The sequence below is a fragment of the Salvelinus fontinalis genome, chromosome 13, assembly GCF_029448725.1.
Source record: "Salvelinus fontinalis isolate EN_2023a chromosome 13, ASM2944872v1, whole genome shotgun sequence".
Lineage (NCBI taxonomy): Eukaryota > Metazoa > Chordata > Actinopteri > Salmoniformes > Salmonidae > Salvelinus > Salvelinus fontinalis.
This window is the reverse complement of record NC_074677.1, coordinates 3,191,519-3,217,829: the sequence shown is the minus strand read 5'-3', so window position 1 is coordinate 3,217,829 and position 26,311 is coordinate 3,191,519. Positions and strand designations below refer to the sequence as shown.

Here is a 26,311-nt window from a genome sequence, read left to right as displayed (position 1 = left end):
TAACCTGCCTAAATGATTACCGCCACGTACCACTCACGTTGGTAGCCATGAAGTGCTTTGAAAGCTGGTCATGGCTCACATTAACCTCCAAATTACTCACATCAACAGCATCCTTCCGGACACCCTAGACCTACTCCAATTTGCATACCGCCCCAACAGATCCGCAAATGACGCAATCTCAAGCGCACTTTCCCACCTGGACAAAAGGAACACCTATGTGAGAATGCTAATCATTGACTACAGCTCAGCGTTCAACACCATAGTGCCCACAAAGCTCATCACTAAGCTAAGGACCCTGGGACTAAACACCTCCCTCTGCAACTGGATCCTGGACTTCCTGACGGGCCGCCCCCTGGTGGTGAGGGTAGGTAACAACACATCTGTCACGCTGATCCTCAACACTGAGGCCCCTCAGGGGTGCGTGCTTAATCCCCTCCTGTACTCCCTGTTCAATCATGACTGCATGGCAAGGCACAACTCCAACACCATCATTACGTTTGCTGATGACACAACAGTGGTTGGCCTGATCACTGACAACGATGAGACAGCCTATAGGGAGGAGGTCAGAGACCTGGCAGTGTGGTACCAGGACAAAGGAGCTGATTGTGTACCATAGGAAAAGGAGGGTCGAACAGGTCCTCAATAACATCGACGGGACTGAAGTGGAGCAGGTCGAGAGTTTCAAGTTCTTTGGTGTCCACATCACCAACAAACTATCATGGTCCAAACACACCAAGACAGTCGTGAAGAGGACACCACAACACCTTTTTTCCCCTCAGGAGACTGAAAAGATTTGGCATGGGTCCTCTAGATCCTCAAAGTTCTACAGCTGCACCATCGAGAGCATCCCAACCGGTTGCATTACTGCCTGGTATGGCAACTGCTCAGCATCCGACCGTAAGGCGCTACAGAGGGTAGTGAGTACGGCCCAGTACATCACTGGGGCCAAGCTTCCTGACATCCAGGACCTATATACTAGGCGGTGTCAGAGGAAGGCCCAAAAAGTTGTCAAAGACTGCAGTCACCTATGTCATAGACTGTTCTCTCTGCTACCACACGGCAAGCGGTACTAGAGCGCCTAGGACCTTAAAAAGACTCACTAAGAATTAACATAGAGACCAACCCGACGGACAGCGTGAGCTGAATGTTTACGAAATGGTTTAAACTCTACAGACCAGCCTGATGGACAGCGCGAGCTGAATGTTACAAATGGTTAAAACTACAAGACCAGACAGCGTGGATCGTTGGCTACACGGCTGAAAATGGTGAGACCAAAACATGGCGGGTTGCTGCTGGTGTGTAAAGATGTCGGGAGCTGAACCCTGAATAGTCAACCATTGATACCAAAAGACGTGAGACGTTATTCTACACGTTGAAACGGTGAGAAACTCTGAAGCTGTCAACCTCAACACGAGAAGAGAAGATAATCTCACCTTGGAGACCCATTCAGTCTGCAGCTGTGCATGTAAAAGAGGACCTAGAACTTTGACTAAAGACACAAGGTGGGAAGGAGAATCCCCAGAGACAACCATTGGTACATCTGAAGTTTCTGTTCTAACACTCCACTACCAGAGAAACTCTATAAAGAAGAAGGACATTGTGACCTCTCATTGTGACCAGAGCCTTACATCAATCGATCCGTCTATGGGTAGTGGCTCGGTTTCAAGAGAGAGACGACAGAGAGAGAGACACAACTACGCGTAAATATATATTGAATTTCTAATCTGAATGTGTGGTGGTTAGGGTGCTAAGCATTCTGGTTACTGTGAGCTGTCACGTTGTAGTGGCTTCCTTTCCTCTTTACCGTAGCCACTGCCCAAGCCTGGAGCGGGGTTGTCTCTGTAGGTCTCTATAGGTCTGGTCTCTATAGGTCTGGTCTCTATAGGTCTGGTCTCTATAGGTCTGGTCTCTATAGGTCTGGTCTCTATAGGTCTGGTCTCTATAGGTCTGGTCTCTATAGGTCTGGTCTCTATATGTCTGGTCTCTATAGGTCTGGTCTCTATAGGTCTCTATAGGTCTGGTCTCTATAGGTCTGGTCTCTATAGGTCTGGTCTCTATAGGTCTGGTCTCTATAGGTCTCTATAGGTCTGGTCTCTATAGGTCTCTATAGGTCTGGTCTCTATAGGTCTGGTCTCTATAGGTCTGGTCTCTATAGGTCTGGTCTCTATAGGTCTGGTCTCTATAGGTCTGGTATAGGTGTAGTGGCTTCCTTTCCTCTTGACCGTAGCCACTGCCTTAGCCTGAAGCGGGGTGGTCTCTATAGGTCTGGTCTCTATAGGTCTGGTCTCTATAGGTGTAGTGGCTTCCTTTCCTCTTGACCGTAGCCACTGCCCAAGCCTGAAGAGGGTTTGTTCCGTACGCATACAGTCCACACTCAAGGTTTCCAAACGGCCAAACGTTCAATGACATCCAGGGATATGGTGCAACAAAAATGTTTATTCTTCTTATATGTAACAAGGAAATTATTCTCCAATCAACTTAAAACATAGATTACTTGATATGGAAAATACATAATATGACCTGCCTGCCTGCCTGCCTGCCTGTCTGCCTGTCTGCCTGTCTGTCTGTCTGTCTGTCTGTCTGGTCAGAAAACTATACCGCTCCCGTGTCTAGCAAGGACTCCTCCCCCCGAAGGCCCAACTTCCTGCCTTTATACTAACACACTTACCACAGTACAATGAATGGGGAAGGGGGGGGGAAAAAACTACGTTACACTAACAACAAATGAATATATCCCAATCAGGTAAATATCAATCATAAAGGAACGTACCTAATATTTCATCATATACATTAATATTTAATATATTTACACAAATGTACATGGAGTTCGGTATGTTCAGTCTTTCATACAAATATGTCCAAATCGTCTCTAACACACGTTGTTCGTAATAATGAATGTCGGACCAAGGCGCAGCGTACTTTGAGTTCCACATCATTTTAAAGGGAAACTTAAGCAAAGACAAAACAAAATAAAGAATAAACGAACCGTGTTGACAATGCAGTGCTAACAGGCAACTAAACATAAACAATATCCCATAACTCCACAGGTGGAATGCTACTTAAGTATGATCCCCAATTAGAGACAACGATTACCAGCTGCCTCTAATTGGGAATCATACACAAACACCAACATAGAAAATTAAACCTAGAACCCCACATAGAAATAATAAACTAGACTAAACACCCCATGTCATGCCCTGACCTACTCTACCATAGAAAATACAGGCTTTCTACGGTCGGGACGTGACATGAGGGTAGTTTCCAAATGTATGTACGATAAGTTGATTCTCTTTGTCTCTCCCTCTCTATCTTTCCCCACCCCCTTTCCATTGTGTAACAAGCCATCGTATTGTGTCAGTCCACAAGGAACTTTTATCTCATGTAAGTGTGTATTCTGTGTTATTATTTAGTTAATAAATAAATAATGAAATCAATTTGTGTAGTACTGAATATTCAGAAGGGCTAGGGTTCTTGCGATCCAAGGACTATGCTACGTTCAGAATGAGACTGAGGTAATAATTAATAATTGACTGTTATTGATTTAAGAGATATCTGTATATCTTTATTGTTTAAGTCGGAAGATAGAAACTTGTTAAACAACTTTTCCCGTGTTGCCCCAAATTCAGACAGCTATTGAGTAGGTGGGTACTCTCTCCACAATAGAGGAACAGGTTTTCACGTAACCTCCGTAACCTCCGATGTCTCTCGGCAGGAGTGAGAGGTGCGCGGCCGAGTTGCATGGGTTCGGGGCTATTAGACCGTGGTGGACGAGAGAAGGGCGTGGAAGACTCGCAGGCCATGGGCGACTGTATAGGTCTACGGTCCAGTAGGCTGCCAATGGACATCCGGATGTATGGGTTTAGGTCCGTTAAATCTCCTCTGCAGGCCAGTTCGGTCTGTAACTCCCAATTTGGAAACGGGATTCATAGGACAGATCAGAACTTTGAGCGGCCCACAGGGCTGTGACCCAATCCAGAGCTTTGCCTGTGAGTAGGGAGATGACGAAGTCAACCCTGTCTTTGTCAGAGGTGAAGTCAGCGGGGTGATGGTCTATGTACAGGTTACATTGCATGAGAAATCCTTGACATTTCCCTGGGGAGCCGTGGTATTTATTAGGCATGGATATGGGGGGAGATGAACGAGGGGAGGCTGTGGCACCTGATATCGGTGAAACAGGAATGGACTGGCGATGGAGGTCGCAGAGTTCATCGATTCATTCCTCCTGTCGGGTTAGACGTAGCTGCAGCTCCGCTGAATCCATCTTTTGGTGAGGTATTCTGTAATGAATATGATGGGAGACAGAGAGATGGTTTTAAGCACAGGGTGCAGCAGGTGTTTATTTGTAAAGGACCACAGGAGGAGGCAGGTAGCTGGGTCCAGGGGCAGGCAGAAGGTCATACACAGGAGGAGGCAGGTAGCTAAGTCCAGGGACAGGCAGAAGGTCATACACAGGAGGAGGCAGGTAGCTGGGTCCAGGGGCAGGCAGAAGGTCATACACAGGAGGAGGCAGGTAGCTGGGTCCAGGGGCAGGCAGAAGGTCATACACAGGAGGAGGTAGGTAGCTAGGTCCAGGGGCAGGCAGAAGGTCATACACAGGAGGAGGCAAGTAGCTGGGTCCAGGGGCAGGCAGAAGGTCATACACAGTAGGAGGCAGGTAGCTGGGTCCAGGGGCAGGCAGAAGGTCATACACAGGAGGAGGCAGGTAGCTAAGTCCAGGGACAGGCAGAAGGTCATACACAGGAGGAGGCAGGTAGCTGGGTCCAGGGGCAGGCAGAAGGTCATACACAGGAGGAGGTAGGTAGCTAGGTCCAGGGGCAGGCAGAAGGTCATACACAGGAGGAGGCAGGTAGCTGGGTCCAGGGGCAGGCAGAAGGTCATACACAGGGGGTCCAAAAAGGCAACAGTACAGGCAGGGAAAAGGCTAGTAATGTAGTCCGGGAGATCAAGCAAAGAGTTTGACGACAGGAAATCCGATAGGCAAAAATACAGGCAGGGAATAGGCAAAAAGGCATCGTTAGTGAGGATGGCCAAAACTATGATACACAGGAGAACAAATACGGAAAACAGCGCTCCGAATAGAATGTGTATCAAAACAAACAATACCTCACAGTGATGGGGTGCAAAGAACTGAACTAAATAGTGTGTGTAAATGACGTACAGGTGTGTGAACAGGTGATCAGAATTCAGGTGATTGGGATCTGGAGAGTGAGCTGCTTTCAGGGGATCTACGTGTTTGAGAGTGTGAGTTGGAAGCAGACGTTACACAGGGATAGCTGAAATTCAATCAAGGGTACTAAAATAAAGATACTGTAAAAAAGCCTGTTCACTGAAGTTCCTCTTTGTGATGACACAAGCCTTAGATTGTTGTATTCTCACATCCAAACACAAACAACTGGGCAATGATCACTCATGTCTTGGGCTGAAGACACCAGTAGCAACATATTTCGCTGGTGTATTCGTTAAAATAAGATCAATCGGACTGAAGGATCTCTAGGGTTGGGCCGTGTAGTCTTAGTCACCAGCTGGGTTAGGTTCTACACCTGCATTGCTTGCTGCTTGGGGTTTTAGGCTGGGTTTCTGTACAGCACTTTGAGATATCAGCTGATGTAAGAAGGGCTTTATAAATACATTTGATTTGAGTTTACATCATTACACGTCTTATAGATTGTCTGAAGCCTGCATTTCCCAATCATAATTTAGGTCACCCAGGATAATGACTTGATTTGGTAAAAGAAGACAACAAACTAGTTAACTCCTCGAGTGCACAAAGGTTAGCCGAGGGAGGACGGTAGACCCTATAACAGTTCTGGATACATTTTTCCCCAGACAAAGGCTTAAAGATAGTAGCAAACAATTTGGAGCAAAAGGGAAATTAATTTCAGTAAAGAGACCGTCATTATTTTTTATAAGAATGTCCAATCCACCACCTCTACCCTGTCTGTCAGGGTACCTGGGCTTGAACCAGGAACCCTCTGCACACAGCAACAACAGTCACCCACGAAGCATTGTTACCTATCGCGCCACAAAAGCCGCGGCCCTTGCAGAGCAAGGGGAACAACTACTTCAGGTCTCAGGTCTTCCTCAGAGGGGGAAGAGGGAGAGCAGGACCTGCTGCCTGCTTGGAGCTGTGGTGCTGGGGGAAGAGGGAGAGCAGGACCTGTGGCCTGCTTGGAGCTGTGGTGCTGGGGGAAGAGGGAGAGCAGGACCTGTGGCCTGCTTGGAGCTGTGGTGCTGGGGGAAGAGGGAGAGCAGGACCTGTGGCCTGCTTGGAGCTGTGGTGCTGGGGAAGAGGGAGAGCAGGACCTGTGGCCTGCTTGGAGCTGTGGTGCTGGGGGAAGAGGGAGAGCAGGACCTGTGGCCTGCTTGGAGCTGTGGTGCTGGGGAAGAGGGAGAGCAGGACCTGTGGCCTGCTTGGAGCTGTGGTGCTGGGGAAGAGGGAGAGCAGGACCTGTGGCCTGCTTGGAGCTGTGGTGCTGGGGAAGAGGGAGAGCAGGACCTGCTGCCTTGGAGGCCTGCTTGGTGGCTGTAGCTTGGTTCTCACGAAGCTCACATGCCAGATCCATAATGAAATCTCTCCTGCTGACTGTCTTGTGCTTCTACATCTGCATTGCTTGCTGTTTGGGGTTTTATGCTGGGTTTCTGTACAGCACTTTGAGATATCAGCTGATGTACGAAGGGCTATATAAATAAATGTGATTTGATGTCAAGGCATTGCTTGTACAACATATGTGCGTTGATAGCAGCCATGTTGAGCACGTTGTAGAACACCTCAACAGGTCCGCGGCGTGTACAGGCAGGTCCGCGGCGTGTACAGGCAGGTCCGCGGCGTGTACAGGCAGGTCCGCGGCGTGTACAGGTAGGTCCGCGGCGTGTACAGGTAGGTCCGCGGCGTGTACAGGTAGGTCCGCGGCGTGTACAGGTAGGTCCGCGGCGTGTACAGGTAGGTCCGCGGCGTGTACAGGTCAGCGGCGTGTACAGGTAGGTCCGCGGCGCGTACAGGTAGGTCCGCGGCGCGTACAGGTAGGTCCGCGGCGCGTACAGGTAGGTCCGCGGCGCGTACAGGTAGGTCCGCGGCGCGTACAGGTAGGTCCGCGGCGCGTACAGGTAGGTCCGCGGCGCGTACAGGTAGGTCCGCGGCGCGTACAGGTAGGTCCGCGGCGCGTACAGGTAGGTCCGCGGCGCGTACAGGTAGGTCCGCGGCGTGTACAGGTAATTCCGCGGCGAGTACAGGTAGGTCCGCGGCGTGTACAGGTAGGTCCGCGGCGTGTACAGGTAGGTCCGCGGCGTGTACAGGTAGGTCCGCGGCGTGTACAGGTAGGTCCGCGGCGTGTACAGGTAGGTCCGCGGCGTGTACAGGTAGGTCCGCGGCGTGTACAGGTCGGTCCGCGGCGTGTACAGGTCGGTCCGCGGCGTGTACAGGTCGGTCCGCGGCGTGTACAGGTCGGTCCGCGGCGTGTACAGGTCCGCGGTGTGTACCTCCATTTACAGACTACAGTTTGACATCTGGTCGAGTGCATCCACACCAACCTATTGCATTAAATAGAAAAGGTTAGCATGATATAGAATACTAATAGCAATAACAATTTAACTTCTGGTTGCACACAATCCCGGATTCGGGAGCACCCTCATCAGTAAAAAAGCTGACAAGCATAGCGCCACAAGTAAATACTAGCATCTAAATATCATGAAATCACAAGTCCAAGACACCAGATGAAAGATACACATCTTGTGAATCCAGCCATCATTTCTGATTTTTTAAATGTTTTACAGGGAAAACACAATATGTATTTCTATTAGCTAACCACGATAGCAAAAGAGACAACTTTTTTTTTTTCACCATTTTTTTACTGCATAGGTAGCTATCACAAATTCGACCAAATAAAGATATAAATAGTCACTAACCAAGAAACAACTTCATCAGATGACAGTCTGATAACATATTTATTGTATAGCATATGTTTTGTTCAAAAAATGTGCATATTTCAGATATAAATCGTAGTTTTACATTGCAGCCACCAGCACAACTCTCACCAAAGCAACTAGAATAACTACAGAGAGCAACGTGAATTACCTAAATACTCATCATAAAACATTTATGAAAAATACACAGCGTACAGCAAATGAAAGACAAAGATCTTGTGAATCCAGCCAATATTTCAGATTTTTTAAGTGTTTTACAGCGAAAACACAATTTAGCATTATATTAGCTTACTACAATAGCCAACCACACAGCAGCATTGATTCATGCACGTTAGCGATAGCGAATAAACCAGCAAAAGATATTACATTTTTCACTAACCTTCTCAAAACTTCATCAGATGACAGTCCTATAACATCATATTACACAATACATATATTGTTTGTTCGAAAATGTGCATATTTAGCGGCACAAATCGTGGTTATACAATGAGAATAGTAGCCAAGCTGCAAACAAAATGTCGGGAGAAATCTTGGGAGAGGCACCTAATCTAATCAGTAACTAATCATAAACTTGACTAAAAAATACAGGTTGGACAGCAAATGAAAGATACATTAGTTCTTAATGCAACCGCTGTGTTAGATTTTTAAAATTAACGTTACTACGACATACAGCGTGCGTTAAAGCGAGACCGCACCGAAATTAATGGCGGAATAGTAGATCAACATTTTTCAACAGAACAACAAATTAACATCATAAATAGTTCTTACTTTTTGATGAGCTTCCATCAGAATCTTGTGCAAGTTGTCCTTTGTCCAGAAGAATCGTTGCTCGGTTGTAGATTGTCGCCTTCAACTTTGGAATTAGCAGTAAACATTAGCCATGTGGCGAAGACGTGTCCAACTCACTATAACGCAGCACTAAGAAAATTCCGAAAATCGCAATATACTGATATAAACTGATATAACTCGGTTTAAAATAACTACATTATGATGTTTTTAACACCTATATCGAATAAAATCAGAGCAGGATATATCTAAGGCCTATAACGAGAGCTTTTCAGAATGCCATCCTGAGGTCAGCTTTGCGCCATGACGAACGTTGAAAAGAGTGCACCACCCGTTCCACGAGCCTTTATACTGCCTCAGATCTACCTAGCAACTCCATTCCAATTCTCACTGCTTGCTGACATCTAGGGGAAGGCGTATGCAGTGCATGTCGACTCATAGATTACATGCAGATTTATAAACTGACCCTGGAACAGAGCCCCAGATTTAAGATTTTTCAGTTCCTGACAGGAAGTTTGCTGCAAAAGTTCTGTTTTACTCACAGATATAATGCAAATGGTTTTAGAAACTAGAGGGTGTTTTCTATCCAATAGTAATAATAATATGCATATTGTATGAGCAAGAATTGAGTACGAGGCAGTTTAATTTGGGAACGAATTTTTACAAAGTGAAAACAGCACCCCCCTATTGAGAAAAGGTTTTTAATGTAATATAATATTTGGTGTTTGGCAGATGGAAAAGATATCTGTACATGGTAGAGATGTATAACTTTGTGTGATTGTAGTCTGTCACTGTCTCCGGTTTCTTCTGTTGGTCACCGCCGATGGCAACAGTGGGAAGCATGGTGCTGAGGAGGAAACACTCTTATTTCTTTGACATCTGTACCACGTGTTGCTTTACCACTCTCCATCACTGATGTGGAGTACAACTCCACTGGTATGTTGTTTTGCACATAGGGGGGCAGCTCTTGCCTTTGTTTGTCCACAGTTCAGAGAAGTCTAGTATTCTTTGCAATCAACTTGTCTGCCAGGGAAATTGATGCGATGAAGTTATCCATGGTCACAATTCTGGTTATCTATGGTCACAATGTAAGGCTCCACGAGTCTCAAAACGACAGTCTCAGACAGTCGTTCACCCGCTGGCCTGGTTTAATCTTTCCACTGATATGGAACGCAATTGAGCAATTACTTGGTTTTGACATCGGCAGCTAACCAAAAGTCACACGCACCATTATCAGTTTCTATCTGGTTTCTATCACCCATTCATTCATTGACCACAGAGTAGCATATTGTAAAATTGAAGTTTATTATGTTACTAGTTGTTGCCTAGTAGCCAGAGCAATGCTGCCACACGAGCGGGCATATGCTGAATGCATGGACAGTGCGATATTCTTGGAAATAGAGCTACACCTCTTGAATGTTGAGAGTTATTTGACAAAGGTACAGTGGTTCCTCATTTTAAAAGTTACATCATACTGCAACACAACTTGCAGGCTGCTGCGGTGTGGTACAGCAGATGACGTCATAGTATTTTGATGTCAGCCGTTGTCGCCGTTACTGCTTGTTGAAACCACCAGAGGGCGTCAGAGGGCGTCCACCAGAGGGCGTCTTTATGAAGTGTGTTGGCACTTTCCCTAATAATCCTACAGAGGGCCATGCAGGCCAGACGTTTTGATTGCTATACCCTATCTGAAAGAGCATAGCAAGTGAATTCATTTAGTTGACATGAATCAACCATAGCCTCAGCTACTATAGCACAGAGAAATGCATCTTAGCTATTCTGTTCTTTTGAAATAAATTGCCTTATTTTTATGACTTTCCTAAAATATTAATGGATTTCTTTGTGATTGTGTATATTTAAATGTATTTATTAGACTGGCGGCTATTGGTAGGCTACTCGTTGAGTCCCGGCTTCTACTGTTAATATGCATACGGTGTAGCAGACCTTCATGGCGCTTTGAGGATGAAATGCTCAGAAAGTTTTTGTCTTTTATCATATTTAACTCAATGTAGGCCTACTGCTAGCGTGTAAAATGCTTGTCTCTAAGCAGTGCGAAATGTTGCTGAAATAGTTGACCACAGGCAGGTAGGCTATTACTTCATATCCTATTATAACGATTGGATAACTTTGGGGGTTTCAATAAGCAATAGTGTGTTGCCTTCGATTGCATTAGCCCACTTTATTCCAGTTCTTCTGTCATTCAGTGATATTTATTCCCACAGTAATTCGTTATAGATCCATCCAGACGTGGTTAGAGAACAGTGCATGTGGAGGGCTGTGCAAAGAGATGGGAGAAGTGACATGCCTCGCAAACATCCATTAATACATCTAATGTCCCTAAACTCAGCAATAGTCTATTGTTCTGCTGATAGTCCATCAATAGTATATTGTCCTGCTGATAGTCCATCAAGTCCTGCTGATAGCCCATCAATAGTCTATTGTTCTGCTGATAGTCCATCAATAGTCTATTGTCCTGCTGATAGTCCATCAATAGTGTATTGTCCTGCTGATAGTCCATCAAGAGTCTATTGTCCTGCTGATAGCCCATCAAGTCCTGCTGATAGTCCATCCATAGTATATTGTCCTGCTGATAGTCCCTCAATAGTCTATTGTCCTGCTGATAGTCCATCAAGTCCTGCTGATAGCCCATCAATAGTCTATTGTCCTGCTGATAGTCCACCAAGTCCTGCTGATAGTCCATCAATAGTCTATTGTCCTGCTGATAGCCCATCAATAGTATACTGTCCTGCTGATAGTCCATCAATAGTCTATTGTCCTGCTGATAGTCCATCAATAGTATATTGTCCTGCTGATAGCCCATCAATAGTCTATTGTCCTGCTGATAGCCCATCAATAGTCTATTGTCCTGCTGATAGTCCATCAAGTCCTGGTGATAGTCCATCAATAGTCTATTGTCCTGCTGATAGCCCATCACTAGTCTATTGTCCTGCTGATAGTCCATCAATAGTCTATTGTCCTGCTGATAGCCCATCAATAGTCTATTGTCCTGCTGATAGTCCATCAATAGTATATTGTTCTGCTGATAGCCCATCAATAGTATATTGTTCTGCTGATAGTCCCTCAATAGTATATTGTCCTGCTGATAGCCCATCAATAGTCCTGCTGATAGCCCATCAGTAGTATATTGTCATGCTGATAGTCCATCAATAGTCTATTGTCCTGCTGATAGTCCATCAATAGTATATTGTCCTGCTGATAGCCCATCAATAGTCTATTGTCCTGCTGATAGTCCATCAATAGTATACTGTCCTACTGATAGCCCATCAATAGTCTATTGTCCTGCTGATAGTCCATCAATAGTATACTGTCCTACTGATAGCCCATCAAGAGTCCTGCTGATAGTCCATCAATAGTATATTGTCCTGCTGATAGCCCATCAATAGTCTATTGTCCTGCTGATAGTCTATTGTCCTGCTGATAGCCCATCAAGAGTCTATTGTCCTGCTGATAGCCCATCAATAGTATATTGTCCTGCTGGTAGTCCATCAATAGTCTATTGTCCTGCTGATAGTCCATCAATAGTCTATTGTCCTGCTGATAGTCCACCAAGTCCTGCTGATAGTCCATCAATAGTCTATTGTCCTGCTGATAGTCCATCAATAGTATATTGTCCTGCTGATAGCCCATCAAGAGTATATTGTCCTGCTGATAGCCCATCAATAGTCTATTGTCCTGCTGATAGTCCATCAAGTCCTGGTGATAGTCCATCAATAGTCTATTGTCCTGCTGATAGCCCATCACTAGTCTATTGTCCTGCTGATAGTCCATCAATAGTCTATTGTCCTGCTGATAGCCCATCAATAGTCTATTGTCCTGCTGATAGTCCATCAATAGTATATTGTTCTGCTGATAGCCCATCAATAGTATATTGTTCTGCTGATAGTCCCTCAATAGTATATTGTCCTGCTGATAGCCCATCAATAGTCCTGCTGATAGCCCATCAGTAGTATATTGTCATGCTGATAGTCCATCAATAGTCTATTGTCCTGCTGATAGTCCATCAATAGTATACTGTCCTGCTGATAGCCCATCAATAGTCTATTGTCCTGCTGATAGTCCATCAATAGTATACTGTCCTGCTGATAGTCCACCAAGTCCTGCTGATAGCCCATCAATAGTCTATTGTCCTGCTGATAGCCCCTCAATAGTCTATTGTCCTGCTGATAGCCCATCAATAGTCTATTGTCCTGCTGATAGTCCATCAATAGTCTATTGTCCTGCTGATAGCCCATCAATAGTATATTGTCCTGCTGATAGTCCATCAATAGTATATTGTCCTGCTGATAGCCCATCAATAGTCTATTGTCCTGCTGATAGTCCATCAAGGGTGGATGGCTTTGTATTCCAATGTGAAAGGCTGCTACACTGTTTCCAATGTGAAAGGCTGCTACACTGTTTTTACCTGGCCCACTGCGTTGTTGTGTCCTCACAGTGCACTTTCACTCCATTCTCAGCCAATCAGAATGAGACTTTCCCCACAAAAGAGCTTCGTTACAGATAGAAATCCTCCTTAGTTTCATAAGCTGTCCGGGTGGCTGGCCGCAGACAATGCCGCAGGTGAACAAGGCAGATGTGGAGGTCCTGGGCTGCCGTGGTTACATGTTGTCTGCGGTTGGATATACAGCCAAATTCTCTAAAACAACTTTGGTGGTGGCTTATGGTAGAGAAATTAACATTCAATTATCTGGCAACAGCTCTGGTGGATATTCAGCATGCTAATTGCATGCTCTCTCAACTTGAGACATCTATGGCATTTTGTTGTGTGACAAAACTTCACATTTTAGAGTGGCCTTTTATTTTCCTCAGTACAAGGTGCACCTGTGTAATGATCCATGCTGATTAAACAGCTTCTTGATATGCCACACCTGTCAGGTGGATGGATTATCTTGGCAAAGGAGAAATGCTCACTAACAGGGATGTAAACAACTTTGTGCAAAACATTTGAGAGAAATAAGCTTGGGACCAACACTTTACATGTTGATTTTATATTTTGTGTTCATTTATAGTTGGATATTTATTTCCCACTGAGAAAACCATTACTTACAGCATTCATACAGTATAAATCTATTTAAGGCCTAAGGCCTGAACATGCAGATAAATGAATGTCAGATAAATGAAAAGTCCATGTTTGCTGGGTTCCTGGTGCTGATAGGGTTAAAAGTCTTACATCAGCTACTGAGAGCGAGATCACATAGCCAGGTTGAAATGCTTCTGTGTTCTCATGATTTGGTTGGGTCTAATTGTGCCGCTGTCCTGGGGCTCTGAGTCTGTTGGTGTTGGGGTACAGAGCCCCAGAACCAGCTGGCTGAGGGGACTCTTCTCCAGGTTCACCTCTCTGTAGGTGAGGGCTTTGTTAGGAAAGGTTTGAGAATCGCATCCTTTTAGGGAATTGGAGAATTGAATGTCTCTGTTCTGGATTTTGATAATTAGTGGGAATTCTGCTCTGCATGCAATATTTGGTGTTTTACGTTGTTAACGGGGGATGGTTTTGCAGAATTCTGCATGCAGTCTCAATTTGGTGTTTGTCCCATTTTGTGAATTCCTGGCTGGTGAGTGAACCCCAGACCTCAGAACCATAAGAGGCCATATGTTATAGAACTGATTTGCGGATATTGTATTGACTCATTCACTACCCTTGTCTCCCTCCCAGCAGGATGTCGTTCCCATGGACCTTCTCCTCTCCTCCGTTCCACTACATGCTGCGTGCGTCTGGGCAGAGTGAGGTATGGAGCGACACACAGCCGGAGGACAAGTTCCATCAGTACGGCTGGCGCTGCGGAACCAGCGAGGACGGATATGGTACCGGGACTCTGATCGGTAACTGGGTCGAACAACAAAAAGATATCACTCAATACCGGAAAGCCAGACCCCTACCATCACAGGTTAGACCCCTACCTTCACAGGTTAGACCATTTCACAGGTTAGATCCCTACCTTCACAGCTTAGACCCCTACTCTTACAGCTTAGACCCCTACCATCACAGGTTAGACCCCTACCATCACAGCGTAGACCCCTACCTTCACAGCTTAGACCCCTACCATCACAGGTTAGACACCTACTCTTACAGCTTAGACCCCTACCATCACAGCTTAGATCCCTACTCTTACAGCTTAGACCCCTACCATCACAGCTTAGATCCCTACTCTTACAGGTTAGGCCCCTACCTTCACAGGTTAGACCCCTACCATCACAGCTTAGACCCCTACTCTTACAGGTTAGGCCCCTACTCTTACAGCTTAGATCCCTACTCTTACAGTTTAGACCCCTACTCTTACAGCTTAGACCCCTACTCTTACAGCTTAGACCCCTACTCTTACAGCTTAGACCCCTACTCTTACAGCTTAGACCCCTACTCTTACAGCTTAGACCCCTACTCTTACAGCTTAGACCCCTAACTTCACAGGTTAGACCCCTAACTTCACAGTTTAGACCCCTAACTTCACAGCTTAGACCCCTAACTTCACAGGTTAGACCCCTAACTTCACAGGTTAGACCCCTAACTTCACAGCTTAGACCCCTAACTTCACAGCTTAGACCCCTAACTTCACAGCTTAGACCCCTACTCTTACAGCTTAGACCCCTAACTTCACAGCTTAGACCCATACCTTCACAGCTTAGACCCCTACTCTTACAGCTTAGACCCCTAACTTCACAGCTTAGACCCCTAACTTCACAGCTTAGACCCCTACTCTTACAGCTTAGACCCCTAACTTCACAGGTTAGACCCCTACTCTTACAGCTTAGACTCCTACTCTTACAGGTTAGACCCCTACCATCACAGCTTAGGCCCCTACCTTCACAGGTTAGACCCCTAACTTCACAGCTTAGACCCCTAACTTCACAGCTTAGACCCCTACTCTTACAGCTTAGACCCCTACTCTTACAGCTTAGACCCCTAACTTCACAGCTTAGACCCCTACTCTTACAGGTTAGGCCCCTACCTTCACAGGTTAGACCCCTAACTTCACAGCTTAGACCCCTAACTTCACAGCTTAGACCCCTACCATCACAGTTTAGACCTCTACCTTCACAGGTTAGACCCCTAACTTCACAGCTTAGACCCCTACTCTTACAGGTTAGACCCCTACTCTTACAGGTTAGACCCCTACTCTTACAGCTTAGACCCCTACTCTTACAGCTTAGACCCCTACTCTTACAGCTTAGACCCCTACTCTTACAGCTTAGACCCTTACCATCACAGGTTAGACCCCTACTCTTACAGCTTAGACCCCTACCTTCACAGGTTAGACCCTTACCGTCACAGGTTAGACCCCTACCGTCACAGGTTAGACCCCTACTCTTACAGCTTAGACCCCTACCTTCACAGGTTAGACCATTTCACAGGTTAGACCCCTACCTTCACAGGTTAGGCCCCTTCACCAGCCAGACCCCTACAGGTTAGACTCCTATTAGTGGGGGGGAACTTAACCTGGCGAGGGTCTGGGGGAGAAATTATTTTGGCCGTCTAAAGCTAATTTCCCGCATTTTTACACAATAAAATATACCATCTCGATTCAGAACAAAAAATAATCAACTCTTTAAAAAATACAAAGGCTTTTGTCTTTACTTAGACATCCTCTATAGCAAATTTCAGCCAGACCGACTAGTCAGCCCGAGCAACCCCCACCTGTCTAGTCAATAACTCAATTTTATCCCATCACATTTTCCTTCCCATTTCACACCTTTAATTGTTTTAATTACCAAGGGAAAGGTTTGAAAACAAATCTAAAAATCAAATGTCATCATTCTTGCTGCCTAAATATTGATCACCCATATTTCTCAGTCTGAAATCTTCCCACTCCTAAAAGGTAGGCAATAACAATAGCTTAAGAGAAAGGCTACATTGGCTGATATAGCCCTGTAACACAAATATTATTATTATTATTTTTAATTGAACCTTTATTTAATAACTAAGGTTAAATAGTTTATTTAACTAATGCATGGTTAAGAACAAATTGGCTGGCAGGTGAGCTGGGACTATGGCTGGCAGGTGAGCTGGGACCATGGCTGGCAGGTGAGCTGGGACCATGGCTAACAGGTGAGCTGGGACCCCATGGCTAACAGGTGAGCTGGGACTATGGCTAACAGGTGAGCTGGGACCATGGCTGGCAGGTGAGCTGGGACCATGGCTGGCAGGTGAGCTGGGACCATGGCTGGCAGGTGAGCTGGGACCATGGCTAACAGGTGAGCTGGGACCAAGGCTGGCAGGTGAGCTGGGACTAGGGCTAACAGGTGAGCTGGGACCATGGCTAACAGGTGAGCTGGGACCATGGCTAACAGGTGAGCTGGGACCATGGCTAACAGGTGAGCTGGGACCATGGCTAACAGGTGAGCTGGGACCATGGCTAACAGGTGAGCTGGGACTATGGCTGGCAGGTGAGCTGGGACCATGGCTAACAGGTGAGCTGGGACCATGGCTGGCAGGTGAGCTGGGACTATGGCTGGCAGGTGAGCTGGGACCATGGCTAACAGGTGAGCTGGGACTATGGCTAACAGGTGAGCTGGGACCATGGCTGGCAGGTGAGCTGGGACCATGGCTGGCAGGTGAGCTGGGACCATGGCTAACAGGTGAGCTGGGACCATGGCTGGCAGGTGAGCTGGGACCATGGCTGGCAGGTGAGCTGGGACTATGGCTAACAGGTGAGCTGGGACCATGGCTAACAGGTGAGCTGGGACCATGGCTAACAGGTGAGCTGGGACCATGGCTAACAGGTGAGCTGGGACCATGGCTAACAGGTGAGCTGGGACCATGGCTGGCAGGTGAGCTGGGACTATGGCTGGCAGGTGAGCTGGGACTATGGCTGGCAGGTGAGCTGGGACTATGGCTTGCAGGTGAGCTGGGACCATGGCTAACAGGTGAGCTGGGACCATGGCTGGCAGGTGAGCTGGGACCATGGCTAACAGGTGAGCTGGGACCATGGCTGGCAGGTGAGCTGCGTCACATAGCCTACAATAACAATGCGGGACTGCGGTTGGGTTTGGGACCAGTTGCGGGTGGGAGTCGGACAGAAAGGAGCAGTGCAGTATGAAAAGCTGCAGATGTGGACGGGATGAAGAAATCGGCCTGTTATGTCGGAGCTGTTTATTACTGTCAGTGTGGAAAGGAGGGAATTAGCTAGGAAAACTGACAGATCAATGATGTTACGTTGACATATTGACTAATACAACTCTCATTGCACTGAAGGAATGTCAGAATATCAATCTTCAATCATTTGGTTGATGTTTTCAACATTTGATTCAGGTCTAGTGTGATTGAGGCAAAAAAAGAATAGCTAACTTTTGGTCAGCTCTCTCTCTCCAACGGTACATCAACTGGTGAAAGCTAGCCAAGTTCAATTACTTCTTTTGAAACGGGACAAAACAAAGGCTACAAAAAATTTTCATACAAACAACAGCTGTTAGATAGTGATATGACGTGGCTATTATTGCTATCTGACAGATATCTAGAGGCTAGAGCTGACCTGGCTGTGGTAGCTACTAGCTAGCGTTGCTTATTCGTTCACCTCATTTGAGAGGATATGAAACATTAGCTAACGTTACATGTCACTTACAATACTAGCTCAACACTGTGAATAAAAACACTACTTTAGTTTTTTTCTGTTATGTTAAACACAGCAGTTACCTTGCCAGCTACATCAGTCAACTAGCCAGTTTCTGCTCTGCTTGCTTTTACAACTCGGTGAAAGAGAGCAACACATACACACTGAACTATGCTCAACTCTCCCGTGCTAGTCCAGCCAGCCTTCCAGAAGCTTTACCCTTCACACAGCCTGTCAGCCTGCTCTGTGGTGTCCTTGGTCCTAAATCCAGCCAACGGACTTCTCCAAACAGCCTACCCGACCGCTCGGAGGTGTCCGCATGGTCCGAAAGCAGATCCTTTTCTGTATCACATTGCAATGTTAAAACAAGGGGGGGGACAAAAATGCAATGTCAGAATGTGGGGGGACATGAATGTGGGGGGAATGTTTGTCTATGGAGATTGCATGTCTGTGTGCTCGATTTTATACAGTACCAGTCAAAAGTTTGGACACACCTACTCATTCAAGGGTTTATATTTATTTCTACTATTTTCTACATTGTAGAATAATACTGAAGATCTCAGAACTATGAAATAACACATATTGAATCATGTAGTGACCAAAAACAAATCAAAATCTATTTTATGTTTGAGATTCTTCAAATTAGCCACCCTTTGCCTTGATGACAGCTTTGCACACTCTTGGCATTCTCTGAACCAGCTTCATGAGGTAGTCACCTGGAATGCATTTCAATTAACATGTGTGCCTTGTTAAAAGTTAATTTGTGAAATGTATTTTCACTACAGACAGAGGAAGGGAGAGAGAGAGAGAGAGAGAGAGACACAGCTGCATGTTTTTTACGAAAAGATAGATGTGGAATTAGACTTGGATTTTTCGGCAGGGACATATACAGGATGCTACCCTCCTCAGCATAACCTTCACTCCAGATCAAAACTCCAAACCTTCAACCTAATTTTCGACAAAATGACCTGGAAGGATTACTACTACCAAGGATTCCTTTTGTCCAAGCTATATAGACGGTGCTCTGGCATGTAAACAGCAGAGGCCTGAGGACACCATCCAACCCGGAACTGAGACAGACCAGATACAACTTCAATTAGCACGGAGGTGTGAAGTGAGCGGTTGAGCCCAACAAATGTCAGGAGTCTCGCAGGCTACCCCACCCAAATCCAGAGGCCTTGAAGCCCTCTCCCACTGTTCAGAGACCATCCACTGGCATTTTCTACAAGAAATCTGCCTCCAGAAGTAATTCTCCCAAGTGGGTGTGACGCCTACTCCCGTTACCTGCTGCACTGCTGCTTGGATTCCACCTGGCGATCTGTTCATCGTCCGCCCTGGCTTGTCTCCCCCTGTCTGGTAGAGGTACCCCCACCACACTCTGCTTTCACTCGCCTCCATCACACAGACACTGTTAGGGCGAGGGACTCTGAACTTACAATGGCTAGCCCCAAGTTGTTATTTTTTATCTTGTGCTTTATACCATTTGCCTCAGGACTCCTGAATGCTTTGTTGAATATGAACGTTCTTGTTTAGCTAACCATGGGACAGACTGTTTGTTCCCACACTCGGGACTCTCTATTGGTTACACAGACTTTTGGCCTCCCATCCTATTCTAACTACCTCTCGTCTTCATGTTACCTGATGAAATTGCCGTACAATATGATCTTGTTGGCATCTGATGCACATTCAGGTGTCATAAATCAGCACTGCAGAGCTCTCCCTGTCCTCCGCCGTGCCCTGATTGTGTTACTGTTGATTATATCTGGAAATGTGCCTGTACACCCTGGTCCACCTACAGTTGCTAGCCCCAATTCTGACTTCTTCTCTGATATCTGCTTCGCTTTCTGCTCTCTTAAAAGCCTGGGTTTTCTGCACGTTAACCTGTTTGGCGTGCAAGCCCGACGTCGGTACATTTATGACAACAGCCACTTCAAGTGCAGGGCGCGAAATTCAAAAGATATTTTTTTTAAATATTTAACTTTCACACATTAACAAGTCCAATACAGCATATGAAAGGTACACATCTCGTGAATCCAGCCAACATGTCCGATTTTTTAAATGTTTTACAGGGAATACAAAATATGTAAATCTATTAGCTAACCACGTTAGCAAAAGACTCCACTTTTATTACTCCATCAGTTTTTGACTCCATCAGTAGCTATCACAAATTCGGCCAAATAAAGATATAAATAGCCACTAACCAAGAAACTACCTCATCAGATGACAGTCTGATAACATATTTATTGTATAGCATATGTTTTTTTCGAAAAATGTGCATATTTCAGGTATAAATCATAGTTTACATTGCAGCTACAGTCAGAAATTGCACCGAAAGCAGACAGAAAAATTACAGACACCAACGCCAAATAACTAAATACTCATCATAAAACATTTCTGAAAAATACATAGTGAACAGCAATTGAAAGACAGGCATCTTGTGATTCCAGACAATATTTCCGATTTATCAAGTGTTTTACAGCGAAAACACAATATAGCGTTATATTAGCGTAGCCACAATAGCCAGAAACACTTGGGCGCCGACGACCAGTTCACATGCGCGACAGATATTAGAAATCGCATCATAAAATGTTTCTTACTTTTGGTGATCTTCCGTCAGAATGTTGGACAAGGTGTCCTTTGTCCAGAACAGTCGTTGTTTGGATCTGGAACGGCAAATTTCCCTCTTGATTTAGCATGGGCACTTGCCAAGTGGCACGGATCTCTCCAACGTCAACAAACTCAGAGAACGGAACACGGCAAAACTCCCCCAAAAAATTCAATAATCTGATTAAACTATATTGAACAAACATACTTTACGATGATATGGTCACATGTATCAAATAAAATCTAAACCGGAGATGTTAGTCGTCCATAACGACAGCTAAATAGAAGGCAAATCCATGTCCTCTTTCGCGCGCTCCAAAATCAGGAAATGGACGGTCACATCATACAAAGAGCTTTAATTCCACCTCAGACCAAGATAGACACGAAATTTCTTCTCTCACCGCCTCTTGACAACCAGGGGAAGGTGTATGAAGTGTACGTAGACTCTTACGTCTTATGCCCATGTATAGGCATGAAGTTGAACAGAGCATCGATTTCTGACATTCCACTTCCTGGTCAGGAAATGTGCTGCAGAAGGAGCTCTGTTTCACTCAGAGAAATAATTCAAACGGTTTTAGAAACTAGAGAGTGTTTTCTATCCAATAGTAATAATAATATGCATATTGTACGAGCAAGAATTGAGTACGAGGCCGTTTGAAATGGGCACGATTTAACTGGCTACTCAACACTTTGCCTTGCAGCCATAAGAAGTTAACATTAGAAGCGTATTACCTAAAATGGATCAATTGAAAGTGTGGGTTCACAGCTCCAATCCAGATGTGTTTGTCATTACTAAGACGTAGTTAAAGAAGAGTGTTTTGAATACTGACGTTAACCTTTCTGGTTATAACCTTTTTCGGCAAGACGGATCTTCCAAAGGCGGTGGAGTGGCAATCTTTACCAAGGATCACCTTAAGTGCTCGGTTGTCTCCACCAAGTCTGTCCCCAAACAATTTGATTAGCTGGTTTTAAGCATTCAACTTTCAAATAGCTCTTTGTTGACTGTTGCTGGGTGTTATCGTCCTCCATCAGCACCGGCCTGTACCCTACTTGCCCTAAGCTCTCACCCAGTAAAGGCTACTCTCCTCGATGTTATCCTCACAAATAACCCTGATAGGTATCAGTCTGGTGTTTTCTGTAGTGACCTTAGTGATCACTGTTTTACAGCCTGTGTTCGTGATGGCTGATCAGTGAAACAACCTGTCCTGATTTGTCACAAACGCTTGGTAAAACACTTTAATGAGCAAGCCTTCCTTCATGAACTGGCCTCTGTAAAATGGTATAGAATCAGCTTGATCCCCTCTGTAAAATGGTATAGAATCAGCTTGATCCCCTCTGTAACATGGTATAGAATCAGCTTGATCCCCTCTGTAACATGGTATAGAATCAGCTTGATGCCCTCTGTAACATGGTATAGAATCAGCTTGATCCCCTCTGTAACATGGTATAGAATCAGCTGGACCCCCTCTGTAACATGGTATAGAATCAGCTTGATCCCCTCTGTAAAATGGAATAGAATCAGCTTGGTCTCCTCTGTAAAATGGTATAGAATCAGCTTGATCCCCTCTGTAACATGGTATAGAATCAGCTGGATCCCCTCTGTAAAATGGAATAGAATCAGCTTGATCTCCTCTGTAAAATGGTATAGAATCAGCTTGATCCCCTCTGTAACATGGTATAGAATCAGCTTGATCCCCTCTGTAACATGGTATAGAATCAGCTTGATCCCCTCTGTTAAATGGTATAGAATCAGCTTGATCCCCTCTGTAACATGGTATAGAATCAGCTGGATCCCCTCTGTAACATGGTATAGAATCAGCTTGATCCCCTCTGTTAAATGGTATAGAATCAGCTTGATCTCCTCTGTAACATGGTATAGAATCAGCTTGATCCCCTCTGTAACATGGTATAGAATCAGCTGGATCCCCTCTGTAACATGGTATAGAATCAGCTTGATGCCCTCTGTAAATTGGTATAGAATCAGCTGGATCCCCTCTGTCGAAGACGCTTGGACCTTCTTTTTTGATATTTTCAGTGGTATTGTGAACAAACACGCCCCCATGAAGAAACTGAGAATTAAAAACCGGTTCAGCCCCTGGTTCGACCGTGATCTGGCAGAGTTACTCCACCTCATTTGGCGAAAGGCTCGGCTCACGCACACTCAGGCTGACTGGCTCTCGTTCAGGCAAATGAGAAACAAGTTCACTCAGACTATCCGGAAGGCCAAAGTTAGTTACTTTAAGGAGAAGCTCTCTCTCTGTGGGTCTAACCCCAAGAAGTTCAGGAAAACGGTTAAAGACCTGGAGAATAAACCCTCCTCCTCACAGCTGCCCCTTAATGTTGATGATGTGGTTGTTACTGACAAGAAGCACATGGCTGAGCTCTTTAATCACCACTTCATTAAGTCAGGATTCCTATTTGACTCAGCCATGCCTCCTTGCCCGTCCAACATTTCCTCATCTCCCACCCCTTCTAATGTGACTAGGCCGATGCTCCTCCCTCTTTTTCCCCTGACCCGCTACAAAGTTTCTCCCTGCAGGCGGTCACTGAAGGGGTGTCCACATACTTTTGGTCATATAGTGTTTATTTCTTCCACCTCCCTGATATATGTCCATTCCTCTCCTCTTTCACAGTTCTCTCACTACTTTGACTCCACCTACTCCTCCTCCTATAACCGTGAAGAGAAGAGACCCATCTACAGCTGTGAATAATACTACTGCATATCACTGAGTATTATATCATTTTACTGCATATTACTGAGTACTACTGAATATTACTGAGTACTACTGAATATTACTGAGTACTACTGAATATTACTGAGTACTACTGAATATTACTGAGTACTACTGAATATTACTGAGTACTACTGAATATTACTGAGTACTACTGAATATTACTGAGTGCTACTGAATATTACTGAGTGCTACTGAATATTACTGAGTGCTACTGAATATTACTGAGTGCTACTGAATATTACTGAGTACTACTGAAAAATACTGAGTACTACTGAATATTACTGAGTACAACTGAGTACTTCTGAGTACTACTGCGTACTACTGAATAATACTGAGTACTACTGAGTACTACTGAATAGTACCGAGTGTTCCTGCATATCACAGAATATTGCTGATGCTAATAGTAATTTGTCATAATGTTACTGATAATGTACGTGTGTGTTCCAGTGAGGAAGGAGTCCAAGAGTTCCCCGGGCCACCAGCTGGAGTTAGACCTCCCCCCAACAACTCCTGCTACCGGAGGGACTACCCCAACACCAGTCCCACACCACACCCCGTCAGGGACTGTGAAGCTGCAGGATGCCAGGGTACAGCAGGAGAACACAGCAGGCAGAGCAGCATCCTTCTGACCCCTCAATAAATACTGATAAGAGTGGTTCACTTAGTAGCGTATCAGTGAATGTGGACTACAATGTGTGTGTGTTTACTGTATTTGCAGCCTTTGGAGCCAAACATTATTTTGGATCAACTCCCCCTGTTCCCTCTCTTACCCCATCTCCCCTCGTCCCCTCGCTCACTCCTACTCTACCCCCCCTCACACACTCTCTCCCTCCCTCTGTCTCTCTCTCCTCCCCTTACCCTGTCTATCTCTCTCCACCTCCCCCTCCCCTTACCCTGTCTATCTCTCTCCACCTCCCCTCTCCCCCTCCCCCTACCTTGTCTCTCTCTCCACCTCCCCTGTCTCTCTCTCTCTCCACCTCCACCTCCCCTGTCTCTCTGTCTCCACCTCCCCCTCCCCTGTCTCTCTCTCTCCACCTCCACCTCCCCTGTCTCTCTGTCTCCACCTCCCCTTCCCCTGTCTCTCTGTCTCCACCTCCCCTCCCCTGTCTCTCTCCCCCTCCCCTTCCTCTGTCTCTCTCTACCTCCCTCACCCCTGTCTCTCTCTACCTCCCCCTCCCCTGTCTCTCTCCACCTCCCCCTCCCATGTCTCTCTCCACCTCTCCCCTCTCAAATACCATTGTAGTTTTCTTAGTTTTTTTGTAAATTCTTTCAAAGTGTCAAGTAAACCTCTTTTTGTTTTCTCATGATTGGGTTGGGTCTAATTATGTTGCTGTGTTTGGGCTTTGTAGGGTCTGTTTCTATTTGTGAACAGAGCCCCAGGACCAGCTTGCTTAGGGAGCTCATCTCCAGGTTCATCTCTCTGTAGGTGATGGCTTTGTGGGGTGTGTTTGTGAACAGAGCCCTAGGACCAGCTTGCTTAGGGGACTCATCTCCAGGTTCATCTCTCTGTAGGTGATGGCTTTGTTATGGAAGGTTTGGGAATTGCTTCCTTTTAGGTGGTTGTAGAATTGAACGACTCTTTTTGATCATTAGTGGGTATCGGCCTAATTCTGCTCTGCATGCATTATTTGGTGTTTTGCGTTGGACACAGAGAATATTTTTGCAGAATTCTGCATGCAGAGTCTCAATTTGGTGTTTGTCCCATTTTGTGAAATCTTGGTTGGTGAACGAAACCCAGACCTCACAACCATGAAGGGCAAACACTGATTCAAGTATTTTAAGCCAGATCCTAATTGGTATGTCAAATTGTATGTTTCTTTTGATGGCATAGAAGGCCCTTCTTGCCTTGTCTCTCATCAGTCGTTGGTAACATTTTGTACTATTAACTGTAGTCGCTACCTCATGTGGAACATACACCTCTACTTTTTGACCCATAGTAATGGAGGGATGTTATGCAGAACCATTTCAGTTGCTTGTACTAATAGGCATGGTGGCATTTCTCTTGCCACGAAGTCTAAAGATTTCCTCCGTGGTTCTGTGTAACTACCGCGCTACAGTGCCATTCCTGTTCATGCATAAACATTTTAAAGGGTAATTCTACCCCAATGCAGGCGCTTAACACAATTGCTTGTTTAACTCCCTCTGACTCTGGATTCCTGCTTTATTAAGGCACTGGTTTCCCAGTGTCCCCTTTGCTTACAATAATGACAGAACGTATATCGGTCATAAGACATTTTCTAACATTCTCCTATCCACAGATATCTATATATTTATAAATATATTTATTATCAGTTGTGTAATTAAGTGGACCACAATAACCAAAGACAATCCATGCTGTCTTGGAGCTCAATAACCAGAGACAATCAAAGTTGCCTTAGACCTCAATAAACCAGAGACAAACGTTGCCTTAGGATGTTTTCCCATATAGTCCTCTTTAAGAACCGATCTCAGTCCTCTTTAAAGTGAACTCTGGGGTAAAACAAACAGGACAAACAACTCTGTTCTCTTTGTATTCACACTGCCCTTTGAATGAGGACTTAACTCTTTTGCCAGTTCACTTCACCTATTTTGTGGTCCGAGTCCTCTTATGCATTCACATTGATATGTTTAGAAAGGAATCAAGATCTTTTTCTAACGTTCACTCAATGAACTCTGGGTTTTTACAAAGTGCAGGACTAGCCATTCCATCAGAATGTGTTATCGGAC

At 45.4% G+C, this 26,311-nt stretch overlaps 1 protein-coding gene across 1 annotated transcript in view; it reads left to right on the top strand.

Moving 5' to 3' along the window:
- The window catches only part of cfap68 (cilia and flagella associated protein 68), a 31,045-nt gene extending 6,136 nt beyond the window's left edge, over positions 1 to 24,909 (top strand). The window contains exons 2-4 of the mRNA XM_055941409.1: positions 14,378 to 14,609; positions 23,504 to 23,573; positions 24,053 to 24,909. Coding sequence (XP_055797384.1) covers positions 14,382 to 14,609; positions 23,504 to 23,573; positions 24,053 to 24,234 — 480 coding nt within the window. The 5' untranslated portion in view covers positions 14,378 to 14,381 and the 3' untranslated portion in view covers positions 24,235 to 24,909. The remainder of the gene's footprint in view (positions 1 to 14,377; positions 14,610 to 23,503; positions 23,574 to 24,052) is intronic.
- The last annotated feature ends 1,402 nt before the right edge of the window (positions 24,910 to 26,311 follow it).